This window comes from Zingiber officinale, chromosome 4B, assembly GCF_018446385.1.
Source record: "Zingiber officinale cultivar Zhangliang chromosome 4B, Zo_v1.1, whole genome shotgun sequence".
Classification (NCBI taxonomy): domain Eukaryota; kingdom Viridiplantae; phylum Streptophyta; class Magnoliopsida; order Zingiberales; family Zingiberaceae; genus Zingiber; species Zingiber officinale.
The window spans coordinates 116,093,689-116,113,930 of record NC_055993.1 but is presented as its reverse complement, the minus strand read 5'-3'; the positions used below and the strand labels follow the sequence as shown (position 1 = coordinate 116,113,930).

Here is a 20,242-nt window from a genome sequence, read left to right as displayed (position 1 = left end):
GGCGTAAATCCCTGGTCTCTGTGCAATTCACCCCACCTGCTATATGCTCACTCAGGATGTTATGATTTACTTCCCTTGTGATGACCTTGAATCGGGTGCAACTGAAACACTGGGGACGAATGATTTTACCTTTTGCCGCACATGAAACGTTTCGAGTTTCTTGTAAAGATTTTGATTGACCGCCAAAATTAATCCGACAATCCCTGCCTATATATTGTCACACCGCCCTAATTTCGCCTTCCACTTGTTTATCTCCCTCCATTGCTCTCTCTCCTTCCCCTCACACTCGCAGAGTACGATGCAGCACCGCCAAACCTCACTCTTCTCTTTCCTCCAAAAACTCACTCCGGGGAATGAAGGATCCTGCGAACCCTATTCTTCCCCGGGCGCGATCCGCCACGCACGTCAGCCAAAGAAAGCCCCGCACCCAACCCCATTAGAGTCGAAGAACAACTCCGAGGAAACCTCCGATGAGATCGGAGGAACTGACGCTTCGTCTCAAAAGATGCGGCGTCAAGTCTTATCGGCGGGGATTCCGGTGGCTGCCAATGATGGCGATCGAAGAGCTAATCATTTTTCGAGCATCATGAGCAAATTCGTGAAGGAAGACAAATCCGGATGCGCCAGTAATGGGAAATCGTACGAAATATTTACCGATTTATGTTTTTGGTTCATCTGGATCATGCAGTCTTTTGGTGAATTTCTCTCTGGTTTAACTGGATTTAAGGCTCACACAAATTTGATTTAGGTGGCTGAATGCATTCCTTGTGGTGCGAGGATTTTTTTTTTTCATCGGTTTTAGATTTTCCGTTTGGCTATTCCAATGGCAACGAATTAGCCTTTCACTTATCTTAAATCATATTACATGTAGAAGATAGGGGAGATAGAGAACATATTTCATGGTGTGCATGTACAGGAGGAGTTCAACGGAGAGCCAATAGGAAAAAAAGCCGAGGAACATTCATACAGAAAATCCACATCAACGTAGCATCTAAGTGTACTAGATAGTTTCACATTATTTCCATTGGTATTTAGATACATTTCTAGATGAGTGCTAATTAAAAATGGCCAAGAAGAAATATGTAACCTGCTGCAGGTTTGTTAATTGAAACAGAGAATGAGGGAACCTGAGAGTTAGATTCTTTGACTGTCTGGTGCTTTGAATAGTCGTTGGCAACTATGTTTGAACTTTACTCATTTCTGCCTATATCTTCTAGATACCCCTATGTACTTTTGTACAAATTCTATTTAGTTTATTTATTATTTATTTTTTTGTGGATTTGCCTATAAAATATGTTATTTAAAACTTGTTTCAACATTTTGTCTTGCCTTGCAACACCGTGAGATTATATTTCTACTTGGATGCTAGTGGCGCTAACCACTAGGTCTAACTTATTGCACATTGATGCTATTTCGTTGTTTTTCCTCTACATGACTCCTACACATAAGTGAGTTGATAATTTCCCAACTAAAGGCATTATTATAGTTTTACTTCTACGGTATGGATAATGTCATACAAGGTTCTGCACTGCACTTATTGATATTAGGTAGTTCTCCTAACTATTTGAGCTAGCTTGAATGTTTCCCCAAATTTTCTTAGCATATATAACATTTTATTTTGATAAAAATTGGGACTTGGATTTGTGATGACCTTCTTAAGGAATTCTTTTGAAAGTCCGAACTATTTTCTTCTTAAATGCACTAATGTTCTAGAGAAGCGTGCTAGGATTTTTCATAACTTTTCCCTTTCTTTGGTCTTCAGGAACCAAGATTGCTGCGGTTCCTTTATTTGTCACCCCAGTGATTCCACTGAGAAAAGTGTGAAAGATAGAACTCCTGATGATAAATGCTCAGCCAAACATGTTTCAGCGATTAAGAAGAGTTTTGATGGATTGGGACCTCTGTATTCTGAATGTGATTTAGATGTTCTAGGGCCAGAAACTCCTGCTGTGCGCCCTCGTGTTCCGCTTTTCAAGAGAATTCAACAGGATCCTTCTGATTCTGACAAGCAAGATTCTTCTTTGTTTGGTCCTAACAAAAGGTTTAAGCCAATAGGCAAGACTGTTACTGAAAAGAAAATCCTGGAGAATTCATGTGAAAGTACAAGTAGCAAATTTGAGTGGCTCGGTCCTTTTAAAATTAGAGATGCCAATGGAAGGAGACCAAGTGATCCATTTTATGACAAGAGAACCCTGTATATTCCACCTGACGCATTGAAGAGAATGTCAGCATCACAAAGGCAATATTGGAGTGTGAAATGTCAATATATGGATGTTGTCATTTTCTTTAAAGTGGTATGTTCCTGTAGTATCTACTATACATGGGATCTTTATCCTAACATCTCCAGGAATATATTCTAAGATGCATTGTTTTGATGTTTCTTTACGTTTTAAAATTTGAAAATATTCAGTATCATGATTGTGTATCAATGTTTTGAGTTTCTACTACTAGTGATTTGTGACTAGTTTCTAAGAATTCATGTTTTATTTCTTCCTATTTCAGGGCAAGTTTTATGAGTTATATGAGTTGGATGCTGAGATTGGACAAAGAGAACTTGACTGGAAAATGACCATTAGTGGCGTCGGTAAATGCAGACAGGTTAGACTATCTGGATCTTTCTTAATGCCACAGTCATTCTTTGTATTTTTGACTTAACGAATAAAGAAACTTTGGTATTGTGTAAATAGTTGATCCAAGTTAAGTTTTCCTTTACCTTTATCATCACCAATTGACCCTTCCATTCTCCAATTCAATGCCTCTTTCTCCATCCTCCGTTTGTGCTGTAGGATTAGCTTTCTAGCTTTCTTGTAGTTTCTTTCTTATTGTTGTCTTTTGAAATTTCCACATTAAATTCACATTTTTGCAATTTATGCATTCATATGGATCTTTGAGGTTTTGCTACATCATTCCTGCCTTTCAAATATGTGAGACAAGATAATTCACTAATTTAATTTGTGTTTAACTAGAAAGGTTAATTACATCTGATCTTCATTGAGGGATCTATTGAACATTTAATTAAGACTGGCATACTTGACTAAATGTTATTCATGTATTGTCAGCAATATTTGCAGAAAAATTTGTTTCACATTTGAAATTCCACTCTGTCAAACAGGTTGGTGTTTCAGAGGCTGGAATAGATGATGCTGTTCATAAACTCACTTCTAGGGGGTAAGAAAATAAGCTTATCATGCTTCTATCTTTCCTTGTTACAATTGTTGGAGCAATTTTGCATGGTGCATAACAAAATCACTTGCTCATGATTATGATCTTGCTGACCAAATTAGCTACAAGTATTTGTGTCTAAGGCAGACAAATTTCAGAAGTAGTTGCAATACCCACACAATCAAAAACTTTGTTAGCCTTGTATCTTGTTATTTTCAACTTGCAACTTGTAGATATTGGTGACTAAGATTGTCATGCCCCGGGATCACAGTGTGATAAAACGAAACTAAGAGCAAATAGCCAATTACTAACTCCATATAATTAAGGTCAATAAACTTTATTGATTTGTATTCCATTTTCTAAAATACTGTAAAATTGTACCGTGCAAAAACATTATAAGGTTGAACAAAAGTATTATAAAATAAGAACCAAACCCAGAATAGCAAATTGAAATCTTTGAGTAACTTTAAATACTAGCTGAAACAAATTAAAATATCAAAATGCTACCTTTGTTTGCAAAATTGAAGGACAAAGAAAAATACAAAGTAAACACAAATTTGCTAAGTGGGTAATTATGAAATTGTGAATGAATTTAATAAGTCAAGAAAATGAAGCAAGTCTAAGTTTTATATTACAACTTTGAATTCTAATTTTTTGGTTCTTTAATATATATATATATATATATATATATATATAATCAACTATATTTATTCCTTTTTTGTTCAATTATTATTTAGAGTTACTATTGTATCTCTAAATTATCTTCAATTGTCCTTTTACCATATAATATACTTTTAATTATCACCATTTAGTCACCGATTCTATAACTATCACCAATAAGGAATCTTAAGAAAATCCATGTCAATCAATTAAGAAGTGAATTGTCACCGATTCCATACCTCCAATAAGGATTCTCAAGAAAATCCACGTCTGAATTACTAGAGCAAATGCCTTCAGAGTATAAGAATGTCATCTCACATAAGGGCTAAAAGTCTTCACCGGTAGTATACAATAATATAGCATCCTCACACAAATAAGTATTGACCCGCAATCGCTCGCTACCACATCCTCTTGTGGGTGGTAAGGTATTCTAATATAAGACTAGCTTCCGAGTTTTCACCTTTACTATTTCTTTTCTCTATTTAAAATCATTGTTGTTTCATTATTGTCATTCTATAACAGTTTATAATTTAATTAGTCTAAACAACTAATCTAAATGAACCTTTTGTTATCAATTATGCTAATTTACTATATATTATCATGTGTTCGCTAGGTATGAAGTATATATTATCAAAGTATAGGTTTCAACATTTAAATCAACAGAAATGATTGAAGGTAAAATAGAAATCATTAAAGATAAAACATATCTAATGATAGATATCAATTGAAGAGTAATTTAGAGTATATTAATTTTTAAAATAACCCTGCCTATATTAATCGCCATGTGAAACTTGATGTTATATCATTTACTCCTAATAGTTTAATTGTCGTAAAACTCATTTTACTATTTTATAAAAATATTATTTTAATCCTTATTATAAAAACAATTATAAAGTATATATGTAATTCATTTTAACTAGCTATTCATGCACAAGAAAAATATTTATGTGTCTAAGGATATATCTTATAACCCTCTATATAGAGCAAAAATTTGAAGTGTTTGCAAGTTAGTGTGAGCCGCTCAAATTTGTATCTACAAATAAAATATGAAAATAATTCAAAAATAATAATGACATAAAATCTCAAAATTTACTAAATTTTGTAGTCACAACGGATCAAATTTTGATTTGCTACCTCTATAAAATTTTAAACTCCTGCCAATATAGGGTCATGAGGAAGGGTATGTTGTATGCAAGGTTATTTTCACTACTCGAATCCATGACCACCAGGTCACATGACAACAATTTTACTGTTCAAGACTTATTTATTTTATATATTCTTTTATTATTGAATGAACATAAGTCAGTGAAAACACCAAGGTTGTATATGGTTCATTTATAACCTTACCTTTAGTGAGTCGGCGTACAACAACATCATTAAATGAGGATATTGAAGGTTCAGAAAATGAGGAAAATCAATGATCACCCTTAGCTTGACTAAAAGTGATCACCTAGTGGCTACAAATGTCCAAGAAGTAAGAGGAGGGAAGAGAAAGAGAAGGAAAGGGGAAAGGAAGTCGACAATGACTTATTCTTTTTTCCGCTCAAATTTCCCTCTTGATTTTGGCTTTGAAATGATAAGCACTGGGAGAAAAATGAGGGAAGCAGTGAAAGGGGAAGGGAAGAGGGAGTTGAGGGCAGCAACTGTTGTGGTGGCAGAGGCTGTTGTGGCAGTGACGGATGGCTGTGTGAGGATGAGAACAAGAGAGTGGAGAGAAAGAAGAAGAATGCACTGGTGTTGCTGCAAGAGGAGGGAAAGGAAGAAGAAACAGGAAGAGGAGAGGTGCTGTTGTCGGTACTTGAAGATGAGGGAAGAAGAGGAAGAAGGGAGGAAGGAAGAGGAAGAAGGAAGAAGGAAGAAGGAAGAAGGAAGAGAGGAAACGGACGTGTGGAAAAGCTTCGATGCATGCAATGTGAGAGAGTAAAAGAATGAGAAGGAGGAAGAGAGAAGAGAAAGAGAAAAAGGAAGAGAGAAGAGAAAGAGAAAATATTATCCCTAATTTATCAAAAAATTCCAGTACTCATTTTAAATTAATATTTAGTTAGCTGAATTGGCTGAAACAAATCCAAATCAATCTCACATAACTCTAATCGCTAGTTTACTTGATGGGTTCAATCCAAACCCAATTTGATCTCAACTCGAAAGCCAAATTCTATTTTTAACAGATTAGTTCGATTTATTTTATTTTATTTAAAAAATAAATTCAGTATTTATTTATTTATTTTGTGGGGTTTTTAATAAAAATTTAGCATAGATAACATATTCCATCTAATATTTCAGCATTGACACTAGCACTGTTCACACTATGTTTTTAGTATGGTTAATTTGCATTCTGAACCTAGATACAAAGTTGGACGGATGGAACAACTTGAGACCTCAGAACAAGCAAAAGCTAGAGGAGCATCTTCTGTAAGTATTTCTTGCAATTTATTGACTTTATTATTCGTCTTGCATCTTTATTCTAGATAGTGATGGTATTTGCATTCTTATCTTATGTTGATTAGAATCATTTTGTTACTGAAAACATACATGAATGGTGAGTATAAGTGCCGTATTATGATGAAATTATATAAAAAATGATGTGTTATATGTTGCAATAAAAACCTTTGACAATAAGATAGATCGTCCTATGTTATCCAAGGGTCTAGAATGAGAAATACAAAAGCATAACTTCTGAAGTGCACAACTGTCTAAGCTGGATGACTTACACAATTAACATGGGGATTAAGTTACCTAAAATGTTCATGATCCATGTGCCTCGATCAACGATCTCACAAGGATTGATGCATTGTGAGAAGAAATATGTGCGTCAGTTAACTATACTATCTGATAGTGTTTCGTTCTTGGCTATCTAACGACAGAGAAGAGAACTTAAAAATAGAAGTTGGATTGAATGATTGAAACAATATAGTGTCAATAAGTGAACCTCATGAAGAATTTTGTAAAATGGATTGATAAGTAGAAAGTAATAAAACATTTTAACCCATTGAAAATGAAATAAAATGATATCATGGACTCATGATCAATTTTATTTTAACTGTGTCTTTATTATTTACTATTCTCCTCCACTTAAGAACTTGACTTTTGATAACTTATCATCTTCCTTTTGTTCATTCTTTCCATTGGACAAGAAGGTTCAATTTTGATATTGTACTCTTTTTAGTCAAGGAGGTGTTTGATTTACAACAATCACGATTTAGTTAAATTTTTCTCATAACGTTAGCTTGCACTCCTCATATATGCCCAATATTACTCTTATTTTTGTAAAAGAGACAAAAATCCAAACAATTAGTTGCTTGACAGTTGACACACATAAAAAAAAAATGAACCAAGGAATGCCTTTATTAAGGTTGTTATCAGTAAATTTTTGTTAAAGAGTGTTTATATTTTTGATTCTTTGTGTTGTTGGGAATGGAAGAGGAAGGAGATTTCGTGGGTTTTCACTTTGAAAGGGGAGGGGGCGGAGGGCTTGTGCTATGGAGAAGAAAGTTGTGAGAGGGGAAGACATGTGTTGGGGGATAAGGAAATGTGTGTGTGGTGGTGGTGCGTGTGTTCCTTAAACTTTTACACTTTCAGAAGCACACTAAATTGTCAGGCCTTTTAAAATGATCCCTAAGGTAAAACATTATATTATACATATTATATATTACAAATATTATGTACTTCTCACACCCCAACTATAGTATGTTCCAGAATGCCACATACTTGCTCGATAAATTAGCAATATGCAAGGCCACATGACATCTGATTTTTATGTAAATCATTTACTAGATGATTTCTTACAAAATCCTTACAAATCCAAAGATCACTTTCTCAAAACCCTTCTAGCCTAGTGTCACTTAAAGTACGGATAGTTCTATTTAAAAAGAAATGATTAATAATTGAAATAACACATAAACAATTTGCATACTATCTTATGCATAGATTACGACCACAATTACTTTAGTAGCACAAGTCCAAAATTGTGACACTTAACCCTTGTGACTCAGTCTATAAAGACCATATAGCTTGAATAGAATTAGTTCTATATAACAAAACCATGTCGACATGTCCAATGCATAATCCCCAGTGGTGGGTCCATCTCACAACCTTCACTTTAATATTGGTTAATCAGTCATGTATTCCTGAACTTAATGATAATATCACAGTTATACCAACAGTAAATGACATGTTCAAAAGTTATGTTATTGACTTCATAAACTAAATCACAAACGATAATATACACACACAGATAAGTATGCATATACACACACATCACTTAAAACATGATGACAAGCTAGAATAACTCTTACCTTACAGGAGAACTTTGCTGATAGAAGTCTTTAAGGTTCCACTTGAAGATTGAAAATTTATTCAATTTGCCCTACAAAATAAATCCAGAAGCTAATTAAAAAAATAATGATATAGGAAAAACCTTAGTATCAACCTTGGTACTCATGACTCCAAGGTTAGGGAGGAGGCTTACTTAATGACAAGCAAGATAAATTCCTACCCCTTCTCTTAGAAATTCAAAGGATAACTTCTATTGTTCCAAACCATTAATTCCTTCTTCAAAATTCAAAAGCCTAACTTTTTTTTTCTTCTTCTTCTCTTCCTTTTCCTCCCCTTTCTTCTCTTTTATTCTCTTTTCTCTTTTTCTGTTCTGTTACTTTCTAAACAGGAGCAACCAGCAACCATTTCTAATCAACAACAACCAGCAAATATTATTATAAGCGTAAGAATTTGTTTCTCTTTAGTCAGTTAATTTAACATTTAATAAAATTTCTTTCTTTTTTTAGAATTGAATAAAATAAGATTCTTAATGTATCGATCATGGTGTTTTTTTTTCACTTATGATTCATATGTAAGAATAGTATGGTTTATATGTAAAATTTATCATGGTGTAAAATACAAATTGTGAACCATTTGATTTTGAGAACAAGTCAAAATTGTATCTTGTTTTTGAAATATCCACATGCCACATCATACAAAGGCTAATGATCCTTCATGTAAGTGTGTGATACTCAGCACAAGGCTTCTCACCATCATTGTAGGCTGAACCATCACAAATCACAGAGGAGACATGGTCTAGGACATCCATTGGAGGAGCTATATTTTTCATCTAATCTAAGCTCTTTAGTTCGAGAGTTAAACTCTCATACATGCAGACTATCTTGTGACATAACAGCATAACTACAAAGCAGCTACAACAATTTGTAGTACCTTCTATAAATCAACATTATAAAATCCATTTGTGCTATTAATCAATATGCATTCGAGTTTCACATATAGAAGTAAGTTCTCTATGTAATTGATCTAGCATGGTAAGAGCAGCCACATTGCTTTCAATAGTAGATACTTGAAGTGCTTGGATCATATCCAAACAATTGCTTGTTCAGTGGATGTTCTAGACCAAGGTCTCCTTGGTGATTGTAAAACCCTGTTGTGTCACCTTGTGCTATACTACTTTTCTTAAATGTGTTATCTTGTAAAGAATCACAGGCCATGCTAGTCCCTACTTTTTGTTGCGTTGTATCGAAACTCAGTGATACGAACTTTCGTCTTTAAGTTTTTTTTTTTGTTTTTTACTTCAAGTTGAACTGCAGGTGTATCCACAGCCAACTTTATTGTCTAACTAATTTTCACTGATCAGCATAAATCATATCATACCAGCTTATTTTGTCTATTTTTTTTATATTAACTTACATAATTGTGGTTGTGTATGCTTATATGTTTGTTGTGTAAATTTGCACACAACTGATTCAGCTTCTTGTGCTTCTTAAATGTCTTTTATCCAGGTCATCCAAAGAAAACTTGTAAATGTATCAACTCCTTGCACACCAAGTGATGGCAACATGGAACCAGATGCAGTTCACCTTCTTGCTCTGAAAGAGGTTTGCATGCATCTTGAGCTTGATGATTTCTGAATCATATTTCATCAGGCTATTAAGTGAAAATATTTACTGAAACTTCAGTTCCTCCCCTCCAATTAATACGTGTCTCATGTTTAAGGCAAAGATCTTCCATATGTTCCGTGATTTATTTCAAATATAACCTTTAACCTTTATCAGAAATGAAAAGTTACCGTCAAGTTCCTGCTATAGAAGCAATATTGTTATTTTATTCGTGATTTATCTCTCTTCATATAACTTGGGACGGGCTGTGAGAGGTGCCAAAAAAAAATTGCTACAATATTGTTGTTTTATTTGATCATGGATTTCACTGCTAAAAGAAGAGGCTAGAGGTTGTAAAACTTAATATTGACAACAACTTGGATAGTGTGTTGGTCCGAACACCAGAATCTTACAAGGAGAAATCCTTACTAAGTTATGAAATGGATAACCTTGAAATGTATTCATGTTGTGGCAACTATAAAATACATACAAATATGGAAATGGTGGATGATGTTATGAGGTTGTTTGTGGCGTGCAACATGTAATAAACTGCTCATGGTCAGTGGACTAGCAGCATGGTTCAAGAATTCATAGCTGACTACTAATACCAATGTATTAACTGTTGTCAGGTGATTTGTTGTAGAAATCCAAAGATTCGTCCCGCTTACATTCTTATAAAGCATACACTTCACCATGCTGTTTTATATGAAATAGTGAACTTATTATACTAAGAATATGATTTGGTCCCGAGTCACAGGTCGAGATCCGGATCCGTACTTGGTCATGCAACACGAAAGGGGGAAAGGGAAGAGGAAAGACTCATCCTAGACAGAGTCCTAATTACTAAATTTTTCTTCCCCTCTTCATTGATAATAACACTCCTTTTATAAGGAGTTAATTACATGGACTATTCAAGGAGAAAAAGGAAAAGACAATCCCTAAAGGAAACAAGGAATCAAATAAATAAATGCCCTTTATTTATTTCTACTTATAACAGGAGCAAATTTGAGCAGTAGCAAAATTTGGACAGTAACCAAATAGGCAGTAGCAGATTTATTCAGTAGCTAATTAGGTAGAGCAGATTTATTACAAATTGTTAAATTAGGTAGTAGCAGATTTATTCCAAGCTAGTAATTTGCTTCCGATTATAATGGCGTCCTATAAAGGTGTCCACATCAGAATATGAGATATCTACTGAGCATATTAGCAATGCTTTGCCTAGCAGGATGTATTACTGTATGAACTCATTTCTTCCACTTCATGATGTATTGCTAAGATACCATGATTAATTTAATTTTGTATTCATGATTTAGGGAGATTGCTGTCTGGTGATTTGTTATAGAAATCAAAGATTCGTACCAATTTCATTCTTCTAAAGCATACAAATCACCACCAAGTTTTATGTGAAACTCATATTATACTAAGAATCTGAGATATGTACTAAGCATATTCACAATGCTTTGCCTAGCAGGATATATTACTGTGTGAACTCATTTCTTCCACTTCATGACCTTTTACCAAGATACCATGTTTAATTTAATTTTGTATTTGTGATTTAGGGAGATTGTGGTTCTAAGGATGGTTCTATTTTTTATGGATTTGCTTTCCTTGATAATGCTTCATTAAAATGTTGGGTGGGTTCCATTTCTAATGATAACTCTTGTGCTGCACTTGGGGCATTGCTAGTGCAAGTAAGCTTGTCTTTTCACCTAGTTATCTTAGGTTTCCCATTTTGTGTTCACTTTTAACCAATTAAGCTTTTGCAGATTTCACCAAAAGAAATTATCCATGAAAGATCTGGTATGAATATACATGGGAATTCATTTATATATATGTGATCTTTTTTGAATGACTTTGAAATTCTTATTGTGATTATTTCAGGACTCTCAGAAGCAACTCATGTTGCACTAAAAAAATATGCTTCAGCAGGTAAGCATGTAAAGACATTTATGTGGAAATTTTCTTGAAGGAAACTAACTTATTGAAACTAGAAAATGGGTGAACTTCTATTGTGGAATGTGATATAGACTAGATTGATTAATTTTGATATACAGGATTCTATTTGTTAGGACAATGCTTTGAATTTTGGGTTAATTATATTAGGCGTTTATCCACTTCCATTTGGTGCTAGCTGTTAAACCAATTAAGTCCACTGTCTGATATAATCCTAGTTTTTGGTTATAGTTGGATAACATGGCTTAACATTAGAAACATTTACTATTCTTACGAATGTTAAAAAATTTCTAGCAAGTCATATTCTAGAATTTTCTTAGAATCTATATCAACTTCTAATGTTTGTCTTTTGATTTAACAATGTTTTGGTCACCTATGTGGCATGTTTCTATTCTCTAGCTTAACTTTATGGCTCCATTGTTCTTAGTGAATGAATGAACTGCATTGGTTGGATCATGTGGCTAGTACTGTTAGCAATATTATATTGTTTTTTTTAGTTTATAGTGATGAACAAATAAAATATTGCATGAAATATGAATTGAGATTTGTGGTTGGATTTTGTATTTATATCGCTGGAGCAAGATGGAAGACAATTGAATCTGGATGGATGCTTTGAGAAAATGTTCAAAGTTGTTTGCCCTTTTGGTGTCAAAATATTGCACATGGACTATAACAAAGTTATCTAAGTCAATGTATTGGAGTGATGCTTCCTTTTGCTAATAAAACATTGGCAGAAAATGACAATAATATAATCAACATTGCCTCTTTCAAGTGCAGGTTCAATGAAAATACAATTGACTGCCACAACTCCTGGTGTAGATTTTCTAGATTCAAGTGAAGTTATGAAGTTGGCTAGTTCTAAAGGATACTTCAAAGGATCTTCTAAGCAATGGTTTTCAGCAATTGATGGTTCTGTGAACTGTGACCTTGCTTTATGTGCTCTCGGTGGGCTTATTACTCACCTATCAAGACTAATGGTGAGAGTAGAAAATTTTCTTAGTTTGTTTATTTTGACACTACCCTTATCTGTGACAATCTAAACATTTGATTTGAGTTGATTATATTAGAGGATAATTAGTTATTGTGATTTTCAAACTAATTGGAAACTATGAAGGCCACTGTGGTTCTATAATTATCAACCATAGTAGGTTTGTTTTCCTGTTTAATATTTCCCTGACTTTGGTTCTTGAGGTTTTTATTTTGTTCTGATTATTAATATTTTTTGAATCAGCTAGATGATACTTTACGTAATGGAGAGCTCTTTTCTTACCATGTGTATAAAAATTGTTTGAGGATGGATGGCCAGACTCTACTTAATCTTGAGATTTTCAGCAATAATGTTGATGGTGGCTTGTCAGGTAAATGGTCATGATTTTTGGCTTAGCTCTTGATTTTTTTGCTTCAGAAATTCATATTATCATTACATGCATGTATGCCTTCCTGTTACCTAATTGTGTCTGAATGTGGTAATTCTAGGCACTTTATATAAGCATCTTGATCATTGCTTAACTGCATCTGGTAAACGGCTTTTGAGAAGGTGGATCTGTCATCCTTTGAGGGATTTTACTGGTATCAATCAACGGCTTGACGTAGTGGAGGCATTCATAAAGAATTCAGAGATAATGTCCTTGATAGCTAGTTATCTGACTAGAATTCCAGATCTTGAGAGATTACTTGGACGAGTCAGGTCTACTGTTGGTTCATCATCCATGCTACTTTTGCCATTTGTTGGAGATAAGATACTGAAGCAGCGGGTACATAATGCATCTTGGTCCTTAAGTTCCCATCTTGTCATGATTAAAAATTATTTTATTAAATTATAGTTTAGATGCCATTTAATACTAGAAGATTAACATAAAGATATGCTAATATATTCTTATGACTTGAGCATCATTTGAGAAGAACTCTCTCTCTTTTTAGAATAGGCAGTTATGAGAACCCTCAGGTACTCATTTTGTATGTTAATAAGAGGAGTCTTATTGATTAACATTTTGTATGTTTCTCCTCTGAATAGATTCCTCTAGCAGTAGGCAAAAAATTGTCATGGAATTTGATCTGTTGTCCCTTGGCTTTATCAAGATGCAAAGCTGGTTCACTCTGATTGCATCACACACTACCATTTATCATGACTTTAAAGAATTTACTTCAGGGTAATATGAGTAAGGTTGTTGTCAACCTTGATCCAACGACACTTGTTTCTAGTGTTTGTTTTTGTGATCATACTTGTTCCAGTTAAAAAATGATTGGCTAATCTTTGACAATGCTTACAGAAAATTCATGATGATTCATAGACTAATTTAATAAGCAATAGTATAATATGTTATTTAGGATGAATCGATGAAATTTTTTCCTGGAGATTGTATGAACATCTCATTATTGGTAACATACACAATACTGAGGTGCTGGTCACTTATACCTTACCCTTTATTTCAGATTAAAACATTTGGATTTCTTGTTAAGGGGCTTCGAATTGGATTAGAATTGTTAAATATGATAAGGAAAGAAGATCATGGAATGCTGCCAATATCATTGTTTGTCAATATTTCAAACCTCAGCAGCCTTGATGATCTGCTTAACCAGTTTGAAGTAGCTTTGGAGGATGACTTTCCACATTATCAGGTTTGTCATGAACTCTGGATTTGGCATATCTCAGTTTGAGAATGCAATTAACTTGCTGCCACTAAGTTTAATGTTGTGATTTGACTTTATACATGGTGCTAAATTGTTAGGATCACATTGTCAAAGATTCTGATGCTGAAACTTTAGCTGTCCTAGTTGAGCTATTTTCTGGGAAGGCTATTGAATGGTCTCAGGTCATCAATGCACTTAATTGTATTGATGTGCTTCAGTCCTTTGCTAGAGCATCAATTTCGTCATTTATGCCTATGAGTAGGCCTATCCTTTTAGTGAATGCATATTCACCAAATCTAGCCAAAGATAAGGATGGTCCGATGCTTCACATGAAAGGTTTGTGGCATCCTTATGCTGTTTCAGGTAATGGGAATGATCTGGTTCCTAATGAGATACACCTTGGAAATGACTCAAAAATTTGTCATCCTTGTGCATTGTTGCTGACTGGACCAAATATGGGTGGAAAGTCAACATTGTTGCGAGCAACATGCCTAGCAGTTATATTAGCCCAGGTTATACTAGAGGAAATTCACCTGCGCATATTACTTGAAGCATTAAAATGTTATCTCTTCATCTCCATGTTTTCTTGTTTGCAGCTAGGTTGCTTTGTACCTTGTGAAGAATGTATGTTATCCCCCGTTGATACCATCTTTACACGTCTCGGTGCAACTGATCGAATCATGTCTGGTGAAAGTTAGTGCCTCATATATTTCTATCCTTATAAATTTTCTCATGCTACATAGAGCATGCTATGTATACTAATCTTTTAAATTTGTTTTCCATTAGGCACGTTCTATGTTGAGTGCTCAGAAACAGCATCAGTTCTTCGGAATGCTACCAAAGATTCTCTTGTTTTACTTGATGAGCTTGGTCGAGGAACAAGCACATTTGATGGTTATGCAATTGCCTATGCTGTAAGTTTTTTTTAGGGAAAGCCAATTTAATCTCCTTACACAAGAAGAGTGTATAGTAGATGACACTTTTAAGAGTTTATATTTTGTTTGAATTAAATAATTGAAAAGTTATATTAATTCCTTGATAGGATTGTTTGTTTTAGATTACCAAAAGGCTAGAAATAGTGAGCCTGAACTTTGGATTTTTTTCTTCAGTTGTCCATATGTTTCCCTGGTTTTTGCACACGGTACATCCATCTTAGCTTTTACCATTATTTTGCAATTAGCAAAATGTATGTACCCATATTCAACATGCAAGAGGTAATTTAGAGTTCACATATCTGTCTTTAAACTTTCTGCAATTATGTTTTATAGAGGTGGGGTATCTTATCTAATAGATTAGAGGAGAAATAATCTTTTTCCATTCTGCTTATTAGTTGATGATTCTAGCATTTTTATCCTGGTATAAGTACCTTTTTCATTTAGAACGTTGGATAATGAATTTTCTTGACACCCTGTTCAAATTCTGGGTGCTGTTGATTTCTATGCTTTTTATTTGCTTCCTCAACCTGATAGGTTTAATATGTATGGTGCTTCAATAGGTGTTTCGCCATCTCTTGGAAAAAGTTTGCTGCAGGTTGCTGTTTGCTACCCACTACCATCCACTTACTAAAGAATTTGGGTCACACCCTCATGTAAGCCTACAGCACATGGCCTGTTCTTTCCACGTGGGAGATGGAATCTCTTCCCCGAGGAATGATCTGGTCTTTCTCTACAAACTTGCTCCCGGTGCTTGCTCGGAGAGCTATGGCCTGCAAGTTGCTTTAATGGCAGGCCTCCCTAAGCAAGTTGTTGAAGCTGCCGCAAGTGCTGGCCAAAACATAAAACAGCTCATCAGTCGAAATTTCAAGTCAAGTGAGGCCAGGTCTGAGTTCTCCACCCTGCATGAGGAATGGTTGAAATCACTCTGGGATATTTCAAAGCCTAGTGTGAGTTTGGGCGATGAAGACATATCTGATACTTTGCTTTGTTTGTGGCACGAATTGAGGAGCTTTTATAAACTGAGGTAGTGGCTTCCGATCATAAAATCTTATTTGGCATGTATTCATATTGAATAGATTTCTGACAAGGCTTCTGAAAGCCTGCATTTTTGTGCATAGATGCGGTTCATTTGCGTTGGAATGTATGTTTTAACCCTTAGCTAAACTACAGTGTTATTGTGTTAAGCAATGCATTTTTTGTTTTTACCGATGACTTTGTCGTTGGAAAGGGCGATTTTTGTTTATAGCAAGAAATTGTGTGGTGATAGATTAGCCTTTGCTATCATTCAAATAATAGTTTGGCCTGAGGACAGGCATAGGGATAGAGATTCGAATGATGAGGAATTGGAATGTCTTTTTTTATTGGTCAATTACAATATAAACACGGAAATTAGTACAGCAGGATGGGCGGATTGTTAAAATAAAATAAAGTTATTGTATGTGAACAAAATATAGAAGATTAAACTCTGAAATTATTCCTCTAATCTGGAGAATTTTTCAAAGAGATTCATCTAAGTTGAAAAATAACAAATCAAGCGTATAATATATTATGACGAAGAGTTCAACAACTGAGTAATTCAAAAAGTTTTTACAATATAAAACTAATAACCTTTAGTGAATCGATTAATATATTCTTTGAGCACCATTCGGACTCAGTAGTATTTGTGCAGCGCCATTCTTACAGCGAAACTACGTTATCTCACGGTTATATATATTTCGTAGTCATAAAATAATTCGCTGAGTGCGATTTCGTGACGGTATTGAACTATTGATTAACCGGCGGTGGGTTACTACATATTAGAAATCATAATAAAATAATTAATTTCATTATGTTAATCTATCATAAATAGTTAATGGGAGCTCAAAGGCATCTAAAATTTAAAAATAAATTTAAATTCTTTTATTTATAGATTTTTATAGTTTTGTTGAGATTTATAAAGATTGATGCAATTTCATTAATTTGACATTTCAACTAATACATTGGATTTTAATATTTTATGAGATCTTCACTATAACTATATTATTTACAACATATCATATATATTTTATATATAAAGTATTTTTTTTTAAAAAAGAATTAATACATTTTTATTAAGTTAATTTATTTAAAAAAACTTTAGCACCATATTTTTTATTGGATTCAAGGAGCATCCGTTTTTTTTTTTAATCAAAAGACGTTCCATCCACTAACCCCATGCAAAATTATAGAACTGCCCTTAAGTGTAATGTTTGGCTAGTTTTGACTTTTTAGCAGACAGTTTTAATTTTTTGGTACATCGATTTCAAGTTTAAATCTTGATCTGTTCAAACGGACTTGACTTGATCAACGATATTTATATTATACTAATTATAATTTAAAATTATTATAATATATATTTAACTTGTTCAAAAATATTCATATTATAATAATTATAAATCATTTTCTAAGCTAATTTCTGTCTTTTGTATGAATTTTTAACTTTTTAGTTCGAATGACTACTGTTCTTTATGATATTTGATGAAAGGAAGCAAAGATCTTGACTTTGAAGCTTGTGATGAAAAACTATTGAAGCGACAATTCAGTACAATACACAGCTTGACCGTAGTCCCTAGTATGACCATGTATCACACATGGATGACGACTTGAAATTGTAGCATCGCCCGAAACCTCTAACAAGGAATATGACTAGGCCGTGACACCTAGCTACCATGACCATGCTCTATTCAGAAAATTGGCGAGGAGCAACACAGAGTGAACCACGGCCAAGCCATGGTGTACACCATGCCTGTGGCATGCTAGGTCATGTTGACGACGCCTTGCAATAATTTAAGAAATTTTATTATATTTTGGTAACTTTTCGAGTCTATAAAGGCAATCAGGGGCACCAGTTCAAGGCATTGCGAGGTTCTTGTGACAGGAGATCCTAAAAGGGAGTCGTCTTCCAAGAGATCTAAGGAGCAAGAGATTTCGGACGTCAAGGAGCATGTGGAGACCATCCCAAAGCATCGTCGATATCTACAAACTAAGTCCTTGAACCTCTCTTTGTTTTGAGTTGTAGCATCTTTTGATAATGTCTTTAGCTTGTTTCTTCATTGTGATGGATCATCTTAATTTTAGGATTAGGGAGTAACCCAATATTAAATTAATAGTTGTAGTTTATTATTCATCTATTTTCTTGCATGATGTGTTGGTCCTTAATTTGGTTGTTAATATGCATGCCATGCTAATATGTCTTAACCGACGTTAGCATAGAACTTAGGGCGAGGAGGAAGAACCAAAAGGTAAACTCATATTTTGGACCTCTAGGAACTAAACTCGAGAAGTTATTCATGAAAATAGTTCAAACTCTCTTGAGGGTACCATTGATTATCATAAAACTTAAAAGGCCTATCCTAGTTTGACTACCATAAAAATAGGAGCCACGTTAAGGTAGATACAATTGTGTATTTTCGAAAGGGAGCATCAGACACCTTACGATATACCACCTTCAAGATTGACCAACATTAAGGTAAAAGATAAATTTATAACTACATTATCAATGATAGCCGTGGTCACATCGAAATCCTAAAATTGTCTTAAAAGAACTAGTTTTCTTTTCATCTTTTTTATTCCATATTCTTAGTGCATTTGCTTTCACAATAATTCTCTAAATTTTGATTCGTCTATATACCCTTCCATTGCTCATAAATTGATACATAACTCTATGATACTTGAGAACTATAATTTTGCTATTTAATAATGACCGTGCACTTATAGTTAGTATATATTAGGTGAAAATTTTCGAGTCGTATTTCTAGTGATGTCTGGTCCTTAGCCTGATGTCGCTTTCCAAGTAGGTAACTTCACTAGGATCGAGTTTGCGTAAGGGATTGTTAGAGGTTGAGGTCAAAGATAACTTGCTTTGCTAGGCTTCCCTGTTGTCTAAAGACCATTATGGCCATGTAGGTAGTAGAGGTTGGGGCTTGGTGGGGTCCTATTGGTATTGAGGACGTCTGTCGCACACATGACTAAACTAGGGCAATGACCCAACTAGGTTTACTCGAGGTGCATCAAATGTCTCCCCTTCAAGTAAGACTGAGAAGCATAGTCGAATAAAGTCATATTAAATGTGTAGGAGGTTGTTGGTGTGAGGGTGGAGTGACCTCTCCATCTGAAGATTCCCTAGGAGAGGAACATGATCCACGTTTGTGAAGATAATAACCAAAATGCCAAGAATGTCAAAATTCCAAGAGAAGTCCAATCCTACCCCAACCTAGGAGAATAACTCAATCCCTATATCATAAGGATGATAGTTAGAATGCCAAGAATACTAGAACATTGACTATAACCTGACCGATATGCATAAGAATGATAAGGATGCTTGAGTAACTACCATAATCCAGTTTGGAAGAGAAGCTCGATTCCACAACCACTATGATAATAACAATAACAATGCCAAGAATGCTTGAATACCAACGATAATATGATCGGGGAGAGAACCTCGATCCCATGACCTTGAGGATAATAATAATAAAAATGGCAAGAATACATGAATACCAATAGTAATCTAATCGGGGAGAGAAGCTCGATCCCACAACCATGAGGATAATAACAATAAAAATCCCAAGAATACCTTAATACAAACTATAATCTATCTAATAGGGTAGAGATACTTGATCCCATGACTATGAGGATAATAACAATAAGAATGCCATGGATGCAAAAATATCAACTATAATTTGATTAGGGTGAAAATCAATCCCACGACCATGAGGATAATTATAATAAGAATACTTAAATATCAACTATAATCTGGCTGAGGAAAGAAGCTTGATCTCACAACCATGAGGATAATAACATTAAAAATGCCAAGAATATCTTAATACCAACTATAATATGACCGTGGAGAGAAGCTCGATCTTGTGACCATAAGGATAATAATAATAAGAATGCCTGAATATCAATTATAATCAGACATGAGAGAGAAGCTTGATTCCATAACCATGAGGATAATAATAATAAGAATGCCAAGATAGGGTAAATCTTGTCCGAACCATGGATAGTAGCTCG

The 20,242-nt window shown here is 34.3% G+C and overlaps 1 protein-coding gene across 1 annotated transcript; it reads left to right on the top strand.

Moving 5' to 3' along the window:
* Positions 1-252: 252 nt before the first annotated feature.
* LOC121976137 (DNA mismatch repair protein MSH7-like) lies at positions 253-16,423 on the top strand. Its single transcript, XM_042528144.1, has 17 exons — positions 253-639; positions 1,763-2,294; positions 2,503-2,598; positions 3,113-3,168; positions 6,165-6,231; positions 9,600-9,695; positions 11,255-11,386; positions 11,462-11,495; positions 11,577-11,624; positions 12,426-12,625; positions 12,880-13,006; positions 13,125-13,402; positions 14,082-14,267; positions 14,378-14,791; positions 14,876-14,972; positions 15,066-15,193; positions 15,775-16,423. The coding sequence occupies exons 1-17, from the start codon at positions 299-301 to the stop codon at positions 16,240-16,242; spliced, it is 3,300 nt and encodes a 1,099-aa protein (XP_042384078.1). The 5' UTR covers positions 253-298; the 3' UTR covers positions 16,243-16,423.
* The last annotated feature ends 3,819 nt before the right edge of the window (positions 16,424-20,242 follow it).